Below are 17,978 nucleotides of genomic sequence, written 5' to 3'. Positions count from 1 at the left end.
ACCAATATCAACTATTAACACCTACCTTCACATGCTTCTCATATTTCTGAACTTGGAGTTATATTCTTTTAGTTTAGTGATCTCCAAAAAATGATCTTTTGAAAAAAATTACAGTGGCTGAAAAGGGGGTAGGAAGTAAAACCCTAGATAATTTTGCGACCTTTATGCTTTTCCCAATAATTCTTATTTAATTCAAATGCTTATGATTTATGTTTCATTTGTAATCAGACCATTTTCAAAATTTTGCTTTATTTATGACGGATGGTTGTGACTTGTTAGCATATCACATTTTTATAGAGAGAGTAACAATATGTGTTCGACTGTCAGGTTATGGCTAGCGATGGCTCTGGGATGTTATGAGCAACGCAGAGATTGTTTGCATAATAAAGGACACAGTGAAAGAGCCTAGGATGTGCTCAAAGAGATTGGCAACCGAGGCTGTTGAACGTGGAAGCAAAGATAATATAACTGTTATTGTCGTTTTCCTGCATCCTGTATCTACTGCAGAGAGGATTTACTAGGTTTGATGGTATTCTTATACAAATTGTTTTGTATGTATGAAATTAATTTTAGTGAGACATGGAAATGAACCAGAGGTGGTAGGAAAAGGTTTACCTCCTCGTCTTGTGGAAATTGTATGTGTACATTTATTTTTAGTGGGAAACTACACAAAGCATATGCTTGTATTATTGGATTTCAATGTGCATATATGGAATAATATTGTTAATAGATGTTTAATGTGTTCACAGTGCGCGCGCGCGCACACACACTCTCTCTCTCTCCCCCAAAAAGGCATGAACACTTCATTAAAATTAAACTGTACTACATGATTAAGGCAGGAATTTTTGATATGATAATACGATTCAAATCTACATGAATATGTATATGGCACGACTTGTTAGCACGAATATTAAATAGGTTGGATTACTGTCGAATTTGTATTGAACAAAGCTGACACGAATAATCGGTATAATGAAAAATTAGTTACATATTTAATATTATTTCTATTAAAGGGTGTTAAGACATTTTTTAATCTCTTATATAACTCCATCTAACTAAGAAAAAAGCATGTAAAATAGGATTTTAAAGCTAATAAAGGTTTTGTTTTTGTTTTCAATTGAAAATTTATTTGTCTACTGTTTGAGTTAATTTAGTAAAAATATATATATATAATAATAAGATATTGTTTTTGTAAATTAAGAAAATCAAATTGAATTGAAATCAAATATTCTTATGAATAATTTCATTCAATATAGATTAGTTTCATAAAAATTAAATTGTGAAGATATTTTTTTTTTTATTTTTTGTACGCTTGATATTTTTAGCTTATGGTCAAATATTTTTACATGACACATTAATACTATACAAATCGGATACAAATCAGAAATGACATGACACAATAACACGACACGAGCACGACGCCGAAAGCATGCGAAGAAAGTAAGAAAACCTATATAATTATATTAGTAAAGCGTAAAGATTTTTCCTCTTCTTATTATCTCTCAGGTTCATCCCTCTTTTGATTTATTAACTAGGGTTTCAGGCTTGTTGATATTATTATGGCTGTGAAAGGCCTCAAATGAGAGATTTTTCTTGCTTCACTCCCAGCATTGAAAATAGGCAACCTTGTGTCAATATGAGCTCGTCCGAAGATCGTGATTTAGCTGTTGCGAACTCCTCAGCTTTCCGCTAGACCCACCCTCTAGCTGTAAAAATTAATGTCTGCCATTTATTTGGTTCATAACCATCACTACTATATCATAATCTAGGATCACAAAATTTCTAAACCAAGACAACTACTATACACAATTCTAAAAACAAAAAAACAAAAAATAACAACCACTACTATTCGTGATAATCAAACACAACTATAAATCATTAACCAAACATTCCTAATGTTATCTTGGCTAATAAATTTGGTTGGAGATTTAGCAAATGAAAGGGAAAAAGTATGTAAAATGCGAATAAAATATAGTTACATTTTATCTACATTTCACAGAACTTTTCCTTTTTCTTTTCAAATCCTTACTAAAATTTATTAACCGAATACAACCTAAATATTTGGGGAAAATCAAAACAATACACTTTTGGATATTCTAAATAAGTGCACTTTTTGACTTTTTATAAAATATGAGTTGGGTATGGGTTGGGTTTAAAGTGATGTGATAGAGAGGTGATATGACTTCTAAATAAGTGCATTTTTTGAATTTTTATAAAATATGAGTTGGGTATGGGTTGGGTTTGAAGTGATGTGATAGAGAGGTGATATGACTTAAATAAGATGATATGACTTAAATAGAATAGTGACTTTTTGACTTTTTAATTTTTTTAGAGGATGACAAACAAGGACGACAAGATTTTTCTTTACTCTAACCAGGGGCACGGCTATAGATTTTCTTGTAATTTTATTGTGCATAGCTTTAAACTATAAACGACCGAAATGATATTTGCAATGCTTTGTGATCGGGGAGAAGTTTGGTATTAAAATAGTTAAAAACTTATTAAAAAATCAAAAAGCTTAAAAGTCATATAAAAAATAAAAACTCATTTTTTATTTTTTTGCATATTTTCTATAAAAAATAAAATAAAAATTAGAGTCATTTACAAACACTTTCATTTTTCACTTCATATTTTAATAAAAAAATTACTAAAAATAAATCACTTCCCAAAAGAAAATTAAAAGATGGGAAGACGAGTAATAGTATTTGATTGTATTTGTACCAATGTAGTCACTATGTTAAATCACTTGCGTGGCTAGTCCTTTGGTCACTAAGTCTCTCTTAAGGAGAAATTTTGAGTTACACTCTTAGGAGTATAATAGGAGGCAAGACTTAGTGTTTGTTAGGAGAAGGTGTGAGTTCAACTCCCTTAGATGTTAATCTAATAACTAATTACTAATTTTTGCTAATAAGAAAATAAAAAATAAAAGCAGAAAAATAATGAAAAAAGAAGGGTTGAAGATGGAAGAAAAAGTAAAAGGTGTGAGTTCAACTCCCTTAGATGTTAATCTAATAACTAATTATTAATTTTTGCTAATAAGAAAATAAAAAATAAAAGCAGAAAAACAATGAAAAAAGAAGGGTTGAAGATGGAAGAAAAAGTAAAATAAATGAGAAGAGAGGGGAAGGAAATAGCGAAAATATTGTACGTAAATATATTAAAATATACATTTTATAATTATAAAAAAAATTAAAAAAAGAATATCATTAAATTTGCAATAATTTCCCAATCAATATTAAAATAGATGTATATTTGCAAAACAAAAAATAGAAAAGAAAATAATATTATATGGATACTTTTTTCATATTATAGAACAAGTAGTGCTATATAAAAAATAAAAATAAAAAATTGTACACAAATATTGCAATAAAAACAAAATAAGTAATGCTATATGGGTGTAATTTTTATCATTGTTACATCATTTTGAGAGTAAATTTTATATAAAAATTATGGTGACATATCATTTTTCTTGTAAAAACATTATGTTAATTTGGACCTAAACATCTAAAAATTCAAGAAATGACTAGTGTACACACCCTTTAAAAAAAATAATCACACCATAAGAATCTCTAATTCTAACCCTTAAATATTTGAAAATTAATGTGTCCATTTATGTGTTTTACAACTATCACCACTATATCATAAGCTAGCATCACTAAATTTAAAAACAAAGATGACCACTACACTCAAATAAAAAAATAAAATAAAAAAAAGGCAACCAATACACGTGATAATCAAACACCACTATAAATCATTAACAAAACATTCTTATGTATTTGGGGAAGAAAAAAAGATTGGGAACTCTAAATTAAGAGTTTTAATAGTTTTAATTGGTGTGTAGGTCTCATGTGATGTGATTTTTTAAGTTTTTTTCTTTTTTTTTTTTTTATTTCTCACATTATTAGTGCTCTTTTAGAACTCCCAAATTAAAGGGATGTATCATTACTGATTTGGGAAAAACCAAATCTGTACATTTAATAATGCAGAATTTTCTTTATCTAGCAAGGCCCACAACTATAAATTTTCTTGTAATTTTATTGTGCATAGCATTTAACTATAAATCAGCCAAATAATGTTTGCAATGCTTTTGTGATTGAAAAGAAATTGTTTGGTGTTAAAACAGTTAAAAACATATTGAAAAAAATAAAAAGTTAAAAAATCATATAAAAAATTTTAAAATTCTTTTTCATTTCTTTTACACATTTATTCTAAAAATAAAAAATAAAAAATTGAAGTGCTATAATTTTCCAATTACTTTAATTTTTTCACATCATATTTTAACTTAAAAAATTTACTAAAAAAATCACTTGCCAAAGGAAAATTGAAAGATGGGAAGATAAGATTAATGGTATTTGGTTGTATTCGTACCAAGTCATTGGTTTAACCATTAATCTAATCAAGGAGAGGGTGTGAGTTCTCCATGGTGTTAATCTAACAATTAATCACTAACTTTTGCAAATAAATAAATAAAAGCAAAAAAAACAATTAAAAAAATTAAAATTAAAGCAAAAGCAAAATAAATAAAGAGAGGGGGAAGGGAATGAGTGTAAAAATGGTCTGCTGGCCCGATATTCGACACAACCCGACCCCCCAGTTTAGGGCTTGGTCCATGCTTTTTTGGGCTTGACCTAGCCTGAACAGCCCAACTTGAGGCCCAAACCGTCTAACGCCCAACATCACTTGCAAGCTAAGCCCAAGACCAAGTCCAAACCCAAGCCCGAGGTCTAATTAACCCTAGGATTGGACTTGGGCCTAGGCCTAAATTTTTTTGAACTGGACTGGTCCTAATCTGATCCTAATTTTTGGCAAGAGCCCGAGCAGGACCAAGCTAGACGAGCCAAGCCAGGCCGATTTTACACCCCTAGCAAAGGGTCGTTATCTGTATATCTATTTCTAAGAAGCTTTTGATTACACCATATAAATATCTCTTTCAATTTATACATAAAAGTCATTCTTTATAAGGTACAACTATGCAATGTATAAAAAAAATTAACTATCATCGTCTTTTTTTATTGAAATAACGCAATAGTGAAATATATATATATATATATATATATTAATCCACGATATCTCGTGTTAGTTGTCCACTTCGAAATTCTCTTCTGTCTCTTTATCTTTTCTACATGACGGTCTGAAAGGGCTATGAATAACAAGAGACATCACATGCAAATGTTGTTAGGGTAATGCTAAAATATGTAAACCATATGCGCTTTTGTTATATATTTTTATGATAAATATTATATATTTTTTGCCTCAAAGTGGCCAAAAATAAAATGGGGTTTAAAAAGCATCAAATGGGCTTAAAAAGCACCAAAGCGATACTGTTTGGCCCCATAACAAATTCGATTGTGCTCAGCAGGTACCCATTCTTCCTAAAAGTTTGGGAGATTCTATTCTATGAGGTATACCCCTTCTTCACATTCTGATTGTCATCATCAGGTAATCAAAAGAAAGCGCCCAAGTCTTAGAGCCGGTCAAAATGGGGTGTCTACAATATTATGTGATTTTTTTTTTCCCCGTGACTAATTTTTACAACTATTTATAAAATTGAAATATGCTGTGCGATTAATTTTTTTTAAACTAGTTTTAAGTTTGAAACGTAAACTGTTTGGTTGAATTTTTAAATTTTGTCTTTTATTTTTTTTAAAAAAATTAAAAGTAGCTTGATAAAAAAAATATCGTTTTCATTTTCATATGATTCTATTTTTGTTTTTAATGAAAATAATATTTGTATGTTTGAATAATATTTTTATATTAATTGTATAATTTGAGTTAATATTTTTATTAGTCTCTATGTTTTTTCTTCTCATATAAAATAATATTTTTATTTAAAAATTAATTTTAAAAAAATAATATAAAATATTAGAAATATTTTTGTAATATCTTTTTCATTTATAAATAACTCAGATGTATATATATATTTTAAAGTACTTTGTAGGGTGCAAGTCTATTATGTGTGGGGGTACATGTTCATTATGTGTAGGTGCAAGTTTAGTATGTGTGGTGTCCAAGTTAAACCTATGTAGTGGTGCAAGTCTAGTCTGTGTTAGCATGCAAGTCGAATCTACGTAAGGGTGCAAGTTTAGTCTATGTGGTATGCAAGTCAAATCTTTGTAGTTGCGCAAGTCTAGTCTGTGTTGGCGTGCAAGTCAAATCTATATGGGAGTACAAGCTTAGTCTGTGTAGGGTGCAATTAAATCTATGAAGGGTGCAAGTTGAATTTGTGTAAGGGTGCAAATCTAATTTGTGTGGGGTGCATGTTTAAGCCTCGTTTGGGAACAGGCTTTTTTAGTAATTTTTGACTTTTTGGCTAAAATATGACATAAAAAAAACTAGAATGTTTGGGATGAATTTTTGGTTTTTTTATGAAAAGATGTGCAATAAATAGAGAGGAAAATGAAATCTTTGACTTTTTGGTATAAGTTGTTGATTTTTTGATTTTTTTAGCGACTTTTTAACTTTTTGACTAAAATCACCACTTGCCAAACCAGACCTTAGTCTATGTAGGGATGCATATTCAGTATGTGTAGGGTGTGCAAGTCAAATATGTGTAGTAGTGCAAGTCTAGTCTGTGTTGGCGTGTATGTTGAATCTGTGTGGAGGTGAAAGTTTAGTTAGTGTGAAGTGCAAGTTTAATTTGTGAGGGGTGCAAGTCGAATCTGTGTAGGGATGCAAGTCTAATCTATGTAGGACACGAGTTTAATCTATGTAGAGTGTGGGGTGTAAGTCTAATATGCGTAGGGATACAAGTCTAGTCTATGTGAAGTGTAAGTTTAGTTTGTGTGGGTGTAAGTCTTACTTTGTGTGTGGGATCAAACATGGCCACTATTTTTTTTATTATATTATTATTTTGGTTTGAGTTATTATTTGCGTGGTTTGAATTAATATATTTTTATTTACAATTGTATTATTCTAAACGTTTTCTCCTACCAATATATATATATATATATATGTATATATTAATTAGAAAAGTAATTTATTATTTATATTAACTTAAGTCATACAAATTATTTTAATTCTATAATTTTTTATATATTTTAGATTATTAATTTAATTTTTTATTAAATATGTGAAATATTAGTTGCATTTTAAAATTTTAAATATATTTTTAGAACAATATCAATTTTATAAAAATAGAATTTGTATATTAAATATTAGATATATTTTAATAAAATAAAATAAATTTAAAAATATAAAGATAATTTTTTTTTTATTAAAAGAATGAAGTGAGTGTATGAGTGCTGGGATAGAACTAGGAGAAGATTATGAGGGGTCATGACCCTTCTGTCTCTGTGAAAATTTTATTTTTCGTAGTACTTCTAAATATATATATATATATATATGTATTATTTTATAAATAAAATAGCATCTTAGTATAAAAGATATATACTTCATTCCTTTCTCATCTTTTATTCTCTGTTATTTTTCTAGAAAAAAATTTATTCATTCTATTAGAGATTGTTTATATGATATTTAAATTTTTTTATGTGTACATATATAATTTATATATCATATTGCACATATATGTGTATTTGTCTATACGGTAAAAAAATATTATTTATCTTTTAACCCATGTAGTAATAAAATCCTAATTTCATCTTTGTATGAGAGAGAGAGAGAGAGAGAGAGAGAGAGAGAGAGAGAGAGAGAGAGAGAGAGAGAGAGAGAGAGAAAGAGAGAGAGAGTATGTGCAAGGCATATTAATGAGTGTAAGAGTTAAGGGTAAAATCCGTTTAGTTTAATTTTATAATTATGATTTAAATGTGAAATAGTGATTTTAAGTGTGGAGTTGTGAGTTCAGTTTTTAAAAAATAAAAATTTATTTGGTTATGAGTTTTGAAAATATTTTTGAGTTTTTTTGAATTTTGAATTTTGAAAAGAATTTTGAGTTTTGAAAAGAGTTTTAAGTTGTATTTTGAAATTTTTCGAATTTATTTCTTTTAAATATTTAAAAACGTTTAAGAAAAAATTATTTTTCATTTTAAATATTTTATTTCATTTTTGTAAATTTTTTAAATTCAGAACACAACTCCACACTCAAATCATAAGCAAACACATAACTCCAAATTCAATTCAAAAACTATTTTTAAAACTCATAACCAAATATATAACTCAAAACTAAAAACTCAATTCAAAAACTTTTTAATCAAAATATATATTTTTATTTTTTTATTTTATTGAAAAATATTTTTTGTTATTTTTTGGGCAAATTACAAACACCCCCTCGAGGTTTGGTAAAAATACAGATTCTCCCTAAGGTTTGAGAAATTACAAATTGCTCCCTGAAGGTCAAATTTGCATATCAAATTAGGGAGAAATTTGTATGAAAATAAAAACCTCAGGGGGCAATTTGTTATGGAAATATAAACTTCAGGAGGCAGGATGTAATTTCTCAAACCTCAGGGGGAATCTGTATTTTCACCAAACCTCGAGGGGGTGTTTGTAATTTGCCCTTATTTTTTTAAGTATTGGCCAAATAATTTGTTGTGGTTTAGATATATATGGCCATCCAATTTTTTTTTGAAATTAAAAAAAAATTAAATATTTTAAAAAATAAAATCATTATCTTAAAACATAAAATAAAATCATTATTTCAAAGAATGAGGTGAGTGTACGTGTGCTGGGATAGAACTAGGAGAAGATTATGAGGGGTCATGACCTTCTGTCTCTGTGAAAATTTTATTTTCCATAGTACTTCTAATATATATATATATATATATATATATATATATATATATATATATATGTATGTATTATTTTATAAATAAAATAGCATCTTAGTATAAAAGATATATACTTCATTCTTTTCTCATCTTTTATTCTCTATTATTTTTCTAGAAAAAAATTTATTCATTCTATTAGAGATTGTTTATATGATATTTAAATTTTTTTATGTGTATATGTATAATTTATATATCATATTGTATATATATGTGTATTTGTCTATACGGTAAAAAAATATTATTTATCTTTTAATCCCTGTAGTAATAAAATCCTAATTTCATCTCTGTATGAGAGAGAGAGAGAGTACGTGCAAGGCCATCCAATTTTTTTTTTTGAAACATAAAATAAAATCATTATCTTAAAACATAAAATAAAAAAAATATTTTTTAAAATTTTTCTTTAAATAAAATTTTAAAAAGAGTTTAGTTACGAGTTTTGAAAAGAATTTTAAATTAAATTTTAAGTTGTGTGTTTGGTTACACATTTAAAAAAGAATTTTGATTTTTGATTTTTTTTTTTTATTAGAATTACAATTTCAAAAGAATTTGGTTATGAGGATTTTTATTAGAATTTTGAGGTGGGTGTTTGGTACCCAACAACGGCTATATCTTTTTATCCTCCTCTCTCATTTGCGATTAAGCTCACATCCCGAACCCACTCGATCTATCTGAAAAGTTTTGGTTAGGATTTCTCTCTCTCTCTCTCTCTCTCTCTCTCTCTCTCTATAGAATGGACGGTGAGAACTCCTCCTCCTCCACTTTCTTCACATTCCCAACCAATCCGCCTCCATTCCTCGCCTTCTTCGGCAACGGAACCCCCAATTCAACGTCCTCTCCGTTCTCTTCTCCCCAACGATAGATCCATCATCGTCCCCCGTCAAATTATGTGAATTCACCATGTCTCTCACTCGATAAACATTGAAGATTCCCAAAACGGCTTCGAAGAAAGAGAGATTTGAAGAGAAACCTGCACAGAGAAGAGAGGTGAGAAGCCATGGGAGGGCAGGGAAACCCTAGAGAGAGAAACAGAGAGGGGGAGAGAGAGAGAGGGGGGAATGGGGGAGGGGAGAGAGAGACGTTTAGGGGAAAAAAAATTTAAAAAAACGATTGGGAGGAAATCGCTTCTTCCTGCTGTGGCGGCATCCACCCGGATGGGGATTGGGAGGTCACGGAACATGTCCATTTTCGCCACAATTGACAAGGTTAGTAATTTTACATACATAATATGTGCTATATATTTACATATATACATATTAATTGTGCCAAATTTAGTTGTTTGAATTCTCAACTTGTATCTGTAGAATTTGTGTGAAATTCTCGTAGAACATTCTGGTAATCTCGTAAATTCCCAACTCTGAAATTGATTGCACTGTGTTTCCTTTTCATTGATTCATTTATTTATTTTTCTTTTTTTCTTTGTGTCTGAAGGCAGTTTGCAAATATCTTTTATCTATGTCTTGGCTGTTTAATTATCAGTCTTAAGTATTTAAGAGCTTGTTTAGTACATGATGTACTTGATGACTCTAGTTTTGAATGATTCACCATATTAGATGTCTCTATCTTTTGAAATGATCTTTGTTTAATTTGAAAGTGGTATTGCATTGCAGTTCTCTTTTTAGTTTGGTTTATACATTGTTTAACCCACATTACTTTCATATTCTGATCTGTTTTAGTGGCATTTGTTTCGTGTTTCTCTGGTACTTTAATTTATTTTTTTTTTTTTTTTGGGAATCTTGAAACATTTATGTTTTTCATCTCAAAAGAATGATATGCTATGATTCTTTGAACGTTTTGGCTCATACTTGGCTGTTGAAGCTGGGGAGATCTTTAATTGTGCTGTGCTTACAATACTAGGCAGCATAGCCATATCATTGTGTTATTACTGCTTTTTTATGCGGAGGAAATTATTTATTTCGAGGCCTTTCTAGTTATGATTTTCTTATTTTTTAGATTGTGCTTTGATTTTCTGCATACGAGAATGGATACTATGCCCTGTTACTTGTATGGGTTATGATGTGGGTAATTTCATCCAGCAGATCAGGAAAGCTTTTGATCTTTGTTTTTATTTTTGTCTAATTTGTGTTCACTTTGATAATTTTCTCTGTTGACCATCTTGATGTTTAAAGTGTTGTTGTTTCATAGTATTAGTTAAAATGACATGAATGAAAAATGTTGTCTTCTAGTATTATTGTGAACATTCGAAGGGTAGTTTTTGACTCGCTAAAATGAACCTATTAAATTCCACAAATAGGGTCTTGTACCATGTTAGAGTTGTGCCGGCTTTTGTGATTGATTTTTGTGAAAATAGAACTGCTCTTTAAAATGCCATTGTTAGTGAGCCCCTCTTTGATTCGCACCATTTTGAATTTTTTTTTTTCTTTCTTTCTTTCTTTCTTTCTTTCTTTCTTTGTGTCTGAAGGCAGTTTGCAAGTATCTTTTATCTATGTCTTGTCTGTTTAATTATTAGTGTTAAGTATTTGAGAGCTTGTTTAGTACATGATGTACATCGAATTCTGTTCTTTTATTTTTTTAGCAAGAGAAAAAAAGCTCAATATATATATATATATATATTGCATGAGAAGAACAACATGCTTTGTCCTCTTTTTGATAACCAAGTCTATTTATTTCATCCATGAAAGCCATTGACTTCCATTCTTAAATGAATGATCAAGTTATGTTGGCTTTCATTAGTGGGAGTTTTCAGAGGCCAACTGTTAATGGTGGACTGTGGAAGCATATGTGCCTTTGTTACTGATCTGTCTGACGTAACTCATGCTGTATTTCCATTTACATATGAAGTTGGCAACTAAGATGTAGTGACTTGTGACTCCTCCCTCATCCTTGTGTTGTTTCGTAAATAATCCCACATTTGGTACTGCAAAAGTTGCTCAGAATAGCTAATCCCACGTGACCCCTTTACCTACATATGAGGGATTATTTTGTCCTAGGGGTGGGACAGTTAAACCAGGGATAACTCTTTTGCATGTGAATGACTAAAATGCCTTTGCCTGGCTTACACATTCGGGGGTATCTTATCTGCCTAATCCAAACCGAAATCAAACATAGCCGGTGTAAAGTGGTGACTGTGCTCCTTTTTTTGGCACCTTTCTAATATATTTACTTGTCAAAAAAAAAAGGGAAGAAGAAAGAAATGGGCCGGAGTCTTCAGTGATTTGTTTTTGGTGATGCATCTAGGAGCACAACAGGAGAATCTTTAATGGAGGTGTAGTTTTTATTTTGGAGTCGAAACATTTGATATTGATCCCTTTTTTGGATTACTAATGTGTTATGTCTTGATATTTTGAAAATTTCCTGTGTCGGCATGTTCGTATCATGTGTAGTTTATGGGCAATAACATGATCTTTACTGGTTTAGATAGTCTAGTTCCTTGAGTTGTTGGAGCTTCTGTATAATGGTGGCCCTAATTTTGTAGGTATCTCTTTTGAAAATGAGACTTTAAACAGTATGGTTTCAAAGCTTGGTCATATATGGCAATAGTGGACCAGAGTGATGGTCTCTATATTCATTTTAGCAGGGGAGTTAGACAACGCATTTGACATCAAAGTTTCTTTGAATCTATTTTATCTGCACAGAAATGAAAATTCTCTTTGCATGGAATTAGCTGAATGTCTTTGCTTTCTAGTACAATAAAGCTTGGTTGCAAAACCAAAATGCTGATATTCATAAAAGTAAACTTTTCATAAAAAACTGAAAACTGCTCGTAAAATGTTTGGGATGGTTATTATTATTATTATTTTGAATTTATTGTCGACAACAATATAGTCTAAAAAGAACAAAAGGTTATTATTCTTTTAGCCTTATTGTTGAGTTTTTAGAACCCAAAAGCACATGCATAAAAAATTCTCGAATTTCTTTGAGAATAAGTAGATAAGGAGAAGAGGTGAACCAATATCAGAATAATTGGAAGATCTTTTGGAATATTAGTTTCTAATTGCTATGACCTTTATTTTGAATTGTTTTACTTGTGTTAAAATGTTGAGTTCATATGACAACGTTATATTTTGTCTATGATTATTTTATAGTACAAAAGAATATCAGCTTTGAAACTGTTCTAAGTGTGCTTTTGCTGTAATAGCGCTGTTGGAAATTATTTTAATATGCATTAATAAATCTTCTTCTGTGCTTCAAGTGTTCACCTGTCTTTCAAAGTTTTTTTTGCTATTTCCATTGCATTTGTGGCATGTTTACTAGATATTCCTTTTTCGGAGTCTTTTTAAATGTCGTGCTGCAACAAAATTTTGATCCTTGTGCATGATATTGCATTAGAAAGCATTGCAATTTTAGGCTATTTACCTTTGTGGAGATGTTTTTCTTCTTATTTTTGTGTCGATTTTTAATTAAGAATTTGGATTATCTTCTTTATTTTTATTTTGTATATTCTTTTCAATGATGATCAAAATTCTTTCAAACCTGATAGTCTCTTGTACAAACTTTATGAGAAAACAGGATTTTATAACAATGGAAAAAGGAAATGACAATTGCAATTTCATTTTTAACATACGGTTCCCACCATACTTATAAAAGTAGCATGTGCAACCCTCTTCAAATTCTTTTGTCGACAGAATGTTCATTTGTTTGGATGTTGTACCAGTCTCAGTTACCATCCTTGTGCTATGTCTTGATAGTCTTCTTTTTTTAATCTTCTTTCCAAGAGGATGAAATAATAAATAAGCTGCGCATCTTTTGATTTGTCCTTTGAACTTTTTTTTGATAAATAATTTATCCTTTGAACTTTTCATCTTTGAGATCCCACTTATCTGCTAACTGGGGGTTGAAAAGTTGCATGGCCCATGGTTAGCCAAATTCTCCCCATGATTATTCTTAGATGGATGACGGTGGCATGAATATGCAAGTGGTTATTGGATTAGGAGTTGTTTCTGGATTTTATTTTTTGTTTTGTGGAGATGCATTTTCTTTCTGTGTTTTCTTACTTGTAGAGGATGCCTCATCCTTGCCTCTTTTTTGATCTATTCAATAAATTCTGTTTTTGCTGATCAAAAAAAAAAAAAAAAAAAAAAAGTTGTCATTTGAATTCAGAGGTGGTTGATTGGTTTTGAATGGTATAATTTCTTCTTTTCCTGATGTTTATTGTTTTTTACTGTCCGAGGTGCATTCTTTACAGAAAGCTGTATAGGGTACAAGCTTCAGTTCACAAGTCAAGCTCACTTATAAATGGTGTAGAATTCAATTTATTTGATGAGCTTGCTAAGGCTTGGTTTGGCTTAGTAAGCCATGATTGCTTTGATGGTTTTATTTATATATTTAAGTCTTTATGTGGAATTTTATTTGTACCATTTAAGTAGGAAAAGATTGATGCTACTTTTTGCAGTGAAGCATTGTTGGAGGATAATTTAAGAGCAACCCACCACTTGCCTTGATGAGTTTGGATCATTAAATATTAAGCAAGCTGAGTCAGTTTATTATGCTAACTTGTGCTAGATGAAGGTGAAGGTTCCCACTTCATCTAGACTGTAAATGAGATGAAGCCGGCCAAGTACAAGGAGCTTGAGCTTGGTTCAGTAGGATAGGAGCTAGGCTCAATCTCAGCTTAGACTTGTTTTGACAAGTAAAATTCATACAAAGCCGGTTTTTGGAGATAAGCCACTACTAATTCGATATTTCCTGGAGACGTTTCTTTGATTGACTGGAGTGTAGCTTTTGATTCTCTCTTCTTTTTTTTTTTTTTTCTTTTTTTTTTCACTTTTTATTTATTTTTTTACAAGATGTAGTTAAGAAGTTTAGCTTTTCTCTGGTTCTCTTTCTTTGGCTTCTTGCTTTGCACTTCAACTTTTCAATGAGAATCTTGAGGGTCGATTTGATTAAGTAAAAAATATGATGGAAAACAAAAGTGATAGATAGTGAAGTGAAAGAAAAGGTGAAAGGAAAATTTATTCTCTCATTTGCATTTGGTTTAATTTTTTGTGAGAAAGTTACAATAGTTGGCTACTTTAATGAGAGAAAAAAGTGACTGTATTTTTTTGTAAGAATCTAGAAGCAAAGTTGCCATTCTGGTGTGGGTTGTATAAGATATTTAACTTTGTTGTATTTTCCACCCTTCTCCTGCTAAACAAATACATGAAATTAAATAGTTGAATTTTTGTTCTCTTTCCCCATCTTCATCCTGTTCAAACTCAGTCTGAGTGATTGTTGTTTCTTCAGCAGTCACTTGCTTTGCTGACATCAACTGTTCGTTTGAAATTATTTTGCAGTTGTATCCTCCTAATGATTGGCTAGTGGGGTCATCCTTGCCCCCTAAATTCAGCCCAACCATTATTGAATCAACACTCAATGAGCTTACCCCAAACAATGTTAGGTGAGTTCATTGCTGCTCCGAGAAGCTCTAACTTACTATATGACTGATACATATGTTATGATTGACACTTCCTTCCCTTTATATATTTGTTTTGTCCAGGACGTACATTTAGTATCGATGATGCAAAATGTCCTTAATTTTGGCATTAGTAAACAGGCTAATGAAGTATCTGTTCAAAAACATGCTAATGAAGCATTTAGACTTCAGTTTACACAGAGCATACAAGATCACTCTGTGCATGCCTGCAATACTTGTTATACATTGCATGTTTGTTTTAGTTATTATTAGAGAGGTCCATTACATGCTATGAACAAATAACAGAGACGGGAGTTCACAGCTCAGATAAATAAATGATTGCATGTTGTTCTTATATACCTACTTTATTGAAAAGACACATGAAAAATGCTTCATCTTCAGTTGGATCAGAAACTATCCGGAGAGTAATGTGACTAATAAAGTTTCTGATAGAATTGTTGTCTTTGCGAGTTAAATATCGTAAGTGTCAATATAGTCAATAATAAGACAATTTGTATGTCGCTGTGCATATAGGATCCAAATGCCATTGTTTCAAGTATACTCATAACATGTGGTTTGGCTGGCATAATATGAAAGCATGTTTAAGGTGAATGTTCATTTATTTCATCTAGAAATTTAGGATGCTAGGAACTATCCAGAAAGGATGGGAAAACTGAAATTTAGGCAATCAACAATGTCTTGCCTTGCCACTTGAAGGTTTGATTTCAGTAGAATATTCAAAAACTTGATTAACGTCTGCTAATTTGTCATTGGATTTTACAGTAATTATGGGTATTGTGAGTGCTCAATTCATCTTTCCCTCCTCTCCGTTTAGTACATAGCTAGTGTATTTACTGGTAAAACTTCATTAGTACACTTGCCCAAATGGAAGGTAATGATATTGAGGACATTTCTTTCACTTGGCAATTTTGATGTTGGATAGATGTTTAGACAATAATGAATACTTGTTGACTATGCTCTTATGTCCATTCTTGCCCAACAATTGTTGGGACACTTGCAAAAGTGTTCACCTTTATTGACTCAAGTGCGTGCAGTAGTCCAAGGGCATTACTCCTCCTTGTCAAAGAATTTTTATATGGTTATTATTTTAGGTTAAGTATGCTATATAAGTGAATTCACTTTCATTATTGTACATCACATTCCATCTCACATCGTCTAGGTAGGAGAAGTTCCTGGGCTATATAAATGAGTTCATATTCCTTCCAAGTAACAACATGCTTTAAACCCTTGAGGGCCTAGCTCAAAGTGAACAATTGTTATGATTTGAGATGGTGTTATAGTAGCAGAAGCTGTTAGAATATTTCCTTATTTAGATTAGATTGTGATTGTGATTGTGATTGATTGATTGTGATTCCTTAATCAGTCAGTCAATCAATCAATATAAAAGGTGATTCCTTAATCATTGCCTTAGGGCTTCCTTTTGTAATAGTTGATTGATTAATATAAAAGGTGATGATTTCATAATCATCACTCAAGCTTTGTATTCTCTTAAATTATATGGTAGCCAAAACCCTAAAAACCGTCACTCACACAGCCGCTACCACCAACCAGCCATCACCTATCACCACCCATCCTGTATCGCTGGTCCCTGAGTCTCTGTCGGAACCAACCAAGGTCCCATATAGCTGTTTCGACTTCAGCCGAATGCCCCTCTGGCCTAGTTGACCCTCGTGAGGGTTGTCCTAGCCTCTCTTTATGTATTTTGGCTCCTGTAGATGAGTGTTTGTGGGTTGCCCATCTTTTGTTGCCTCTGAGTCTCTGTGGGAACCAGCCAAGGTCCCACAGAGCTGTTTCGACTTCAGCTGAAAGCTCCTCTGGCCTAGTCGACCCTTGTGAGGGTTGTCCTAGCCTCTCTTTATGTATTTCGGCTCCTGTGGATGAGTGTTTGTGGGTTGCCCATCTTCTGTTGCCTCAAGTTTCTTTCCCTCTACCTATGTTACACGGACTCTTTGGAATTTCGAAGGTACCTGTGTTGAGACAACACGGGTACGGGTGCGGGATACGACTTCTTAGAAACGGATACGGCAGAAGAATCGAAAGAGAAGAGAGCAAGGAGAGAACCTGGCCTTTGACTTCAATCGGTTGCAGATCATCGATCGATCTGTGAAGTTGATCGATCTGCGAAGCTTGATCTGCGAAGTCGATGTATTGTGCTTCGTCGTCTTCCCCTTTGATCTCGATCTCGGACTCTCTTCGTCGTCTTCCCCTTCCGTCGTCTCTGCGAAGTCATTGCTCTACCAACCAATTTTCTAGGTCTTCCCCTTCCGTCGTCTCTGCGAAGCTAACACAATTTTTATTTCTATAGGTCTCTGACTTTTCTTTTTAATATAATTTGAATTATATATAATATAAATTATATTAATATAATATTATTCATATTATATAATATTATTTATTCAAAAAAATATTATATAATATAATATATCATAAATAACATAACTTTTATGTCTAAAATTAAAATAATTTATTTTATCATATATAATATAATTTATTTTATGTCTAAAATAATGTTTATAATTTTTATTCATTATTTATTTGTTATTTTTTTAATAAAATTTGTTATTCCTTAAACTTTTTAAACTCATCTTCATATAATAAATATATTTAAAAATAACGATTTAACGTGTATCTCCGTATCCGTATCCTAATTTGGATCCGTATCCACGTATTTTTAATTTTTAATTTTAAAGTGTCCGACCCTTAGATGCACACCCGTACCCGATATCCGCACCCGAGTCCGTGTAACGTAGATTACTGTTAGGAATCTCTCTCTCTCTCTCTCTTTTGATAAATACTATTAGGAATCTCTTTCTTTTGTTTCTTGATTGATTTGCCGGAAGAATTTAGCTTATGGGTTGATGTATAGTTTGGCCTTTTTCCCTGTT

General features: G+C 31.2%; 1 protein-coding gene and 1 pseudogene across 3 annotated transcripts in view; both read left to right on the top strand.

Moving 5' to 3' along the window:
- LOC114319936 (protein kinase and PP2C-like domain-containing protein) overlaps positions 1–731 on the top strand; it is a 50,412-nt pseudogene extending 49,681 nt beyond the window's left edge. Inside the window, exon 15 of the transcript XR_014358631.1 lies at positions 328–731. The product of XR_014358631.1 is annotated as a protein kinase and PP2C-like domain-containing protein (transcript). The remainder of the gene's footprint in view (positions 1–327) is intronic.
- An 8,689-nt stretch (positions 732–9,420) lies between these two features.
- Positions 9,421–17,978, top strand: part of LOC114272758 (putative protein phosphatase 2C 47) — a 60,603-nt gene continuing 52,045 nt past the window's right edge. For both annotated transcript variants that reach the window (XM_082912477.1, XM_082912476.1), the window contains exon 1: positions 9,421–9,925. In XM_082912477.1, the coding sequence (XP_082768603.1) occupies positions 9,779–9,925 (147 nt within the window). In that variant the 5' untranslated portion in view covers positions 9,421–9,778. The remainder of the gene's footprint in view (positions 9,926–17,978) is intronic.

Source organism: Camellia sinensis, unplaced genomic scaffold, assembly GCF_055761805.1.
Source record: "Camellia sinensis isolate YWXY unplaced genomic scaffold, ASM5576180v1 Unanchor3, whole genome shotgun sequence".
In the NCBI taxonomy this organism is placed as follows: Eukaryota; Viridiplantae; Streptophyta; class Magnoliopsida; order Ericales; family Theaceae; genus Camellia; species Camellia sinensis.
The sequence above is the reverse complement of the archived record's forward strand: the minus strand, read 5'-3'. Positions and strand labels throughout refer to the sequence as shown.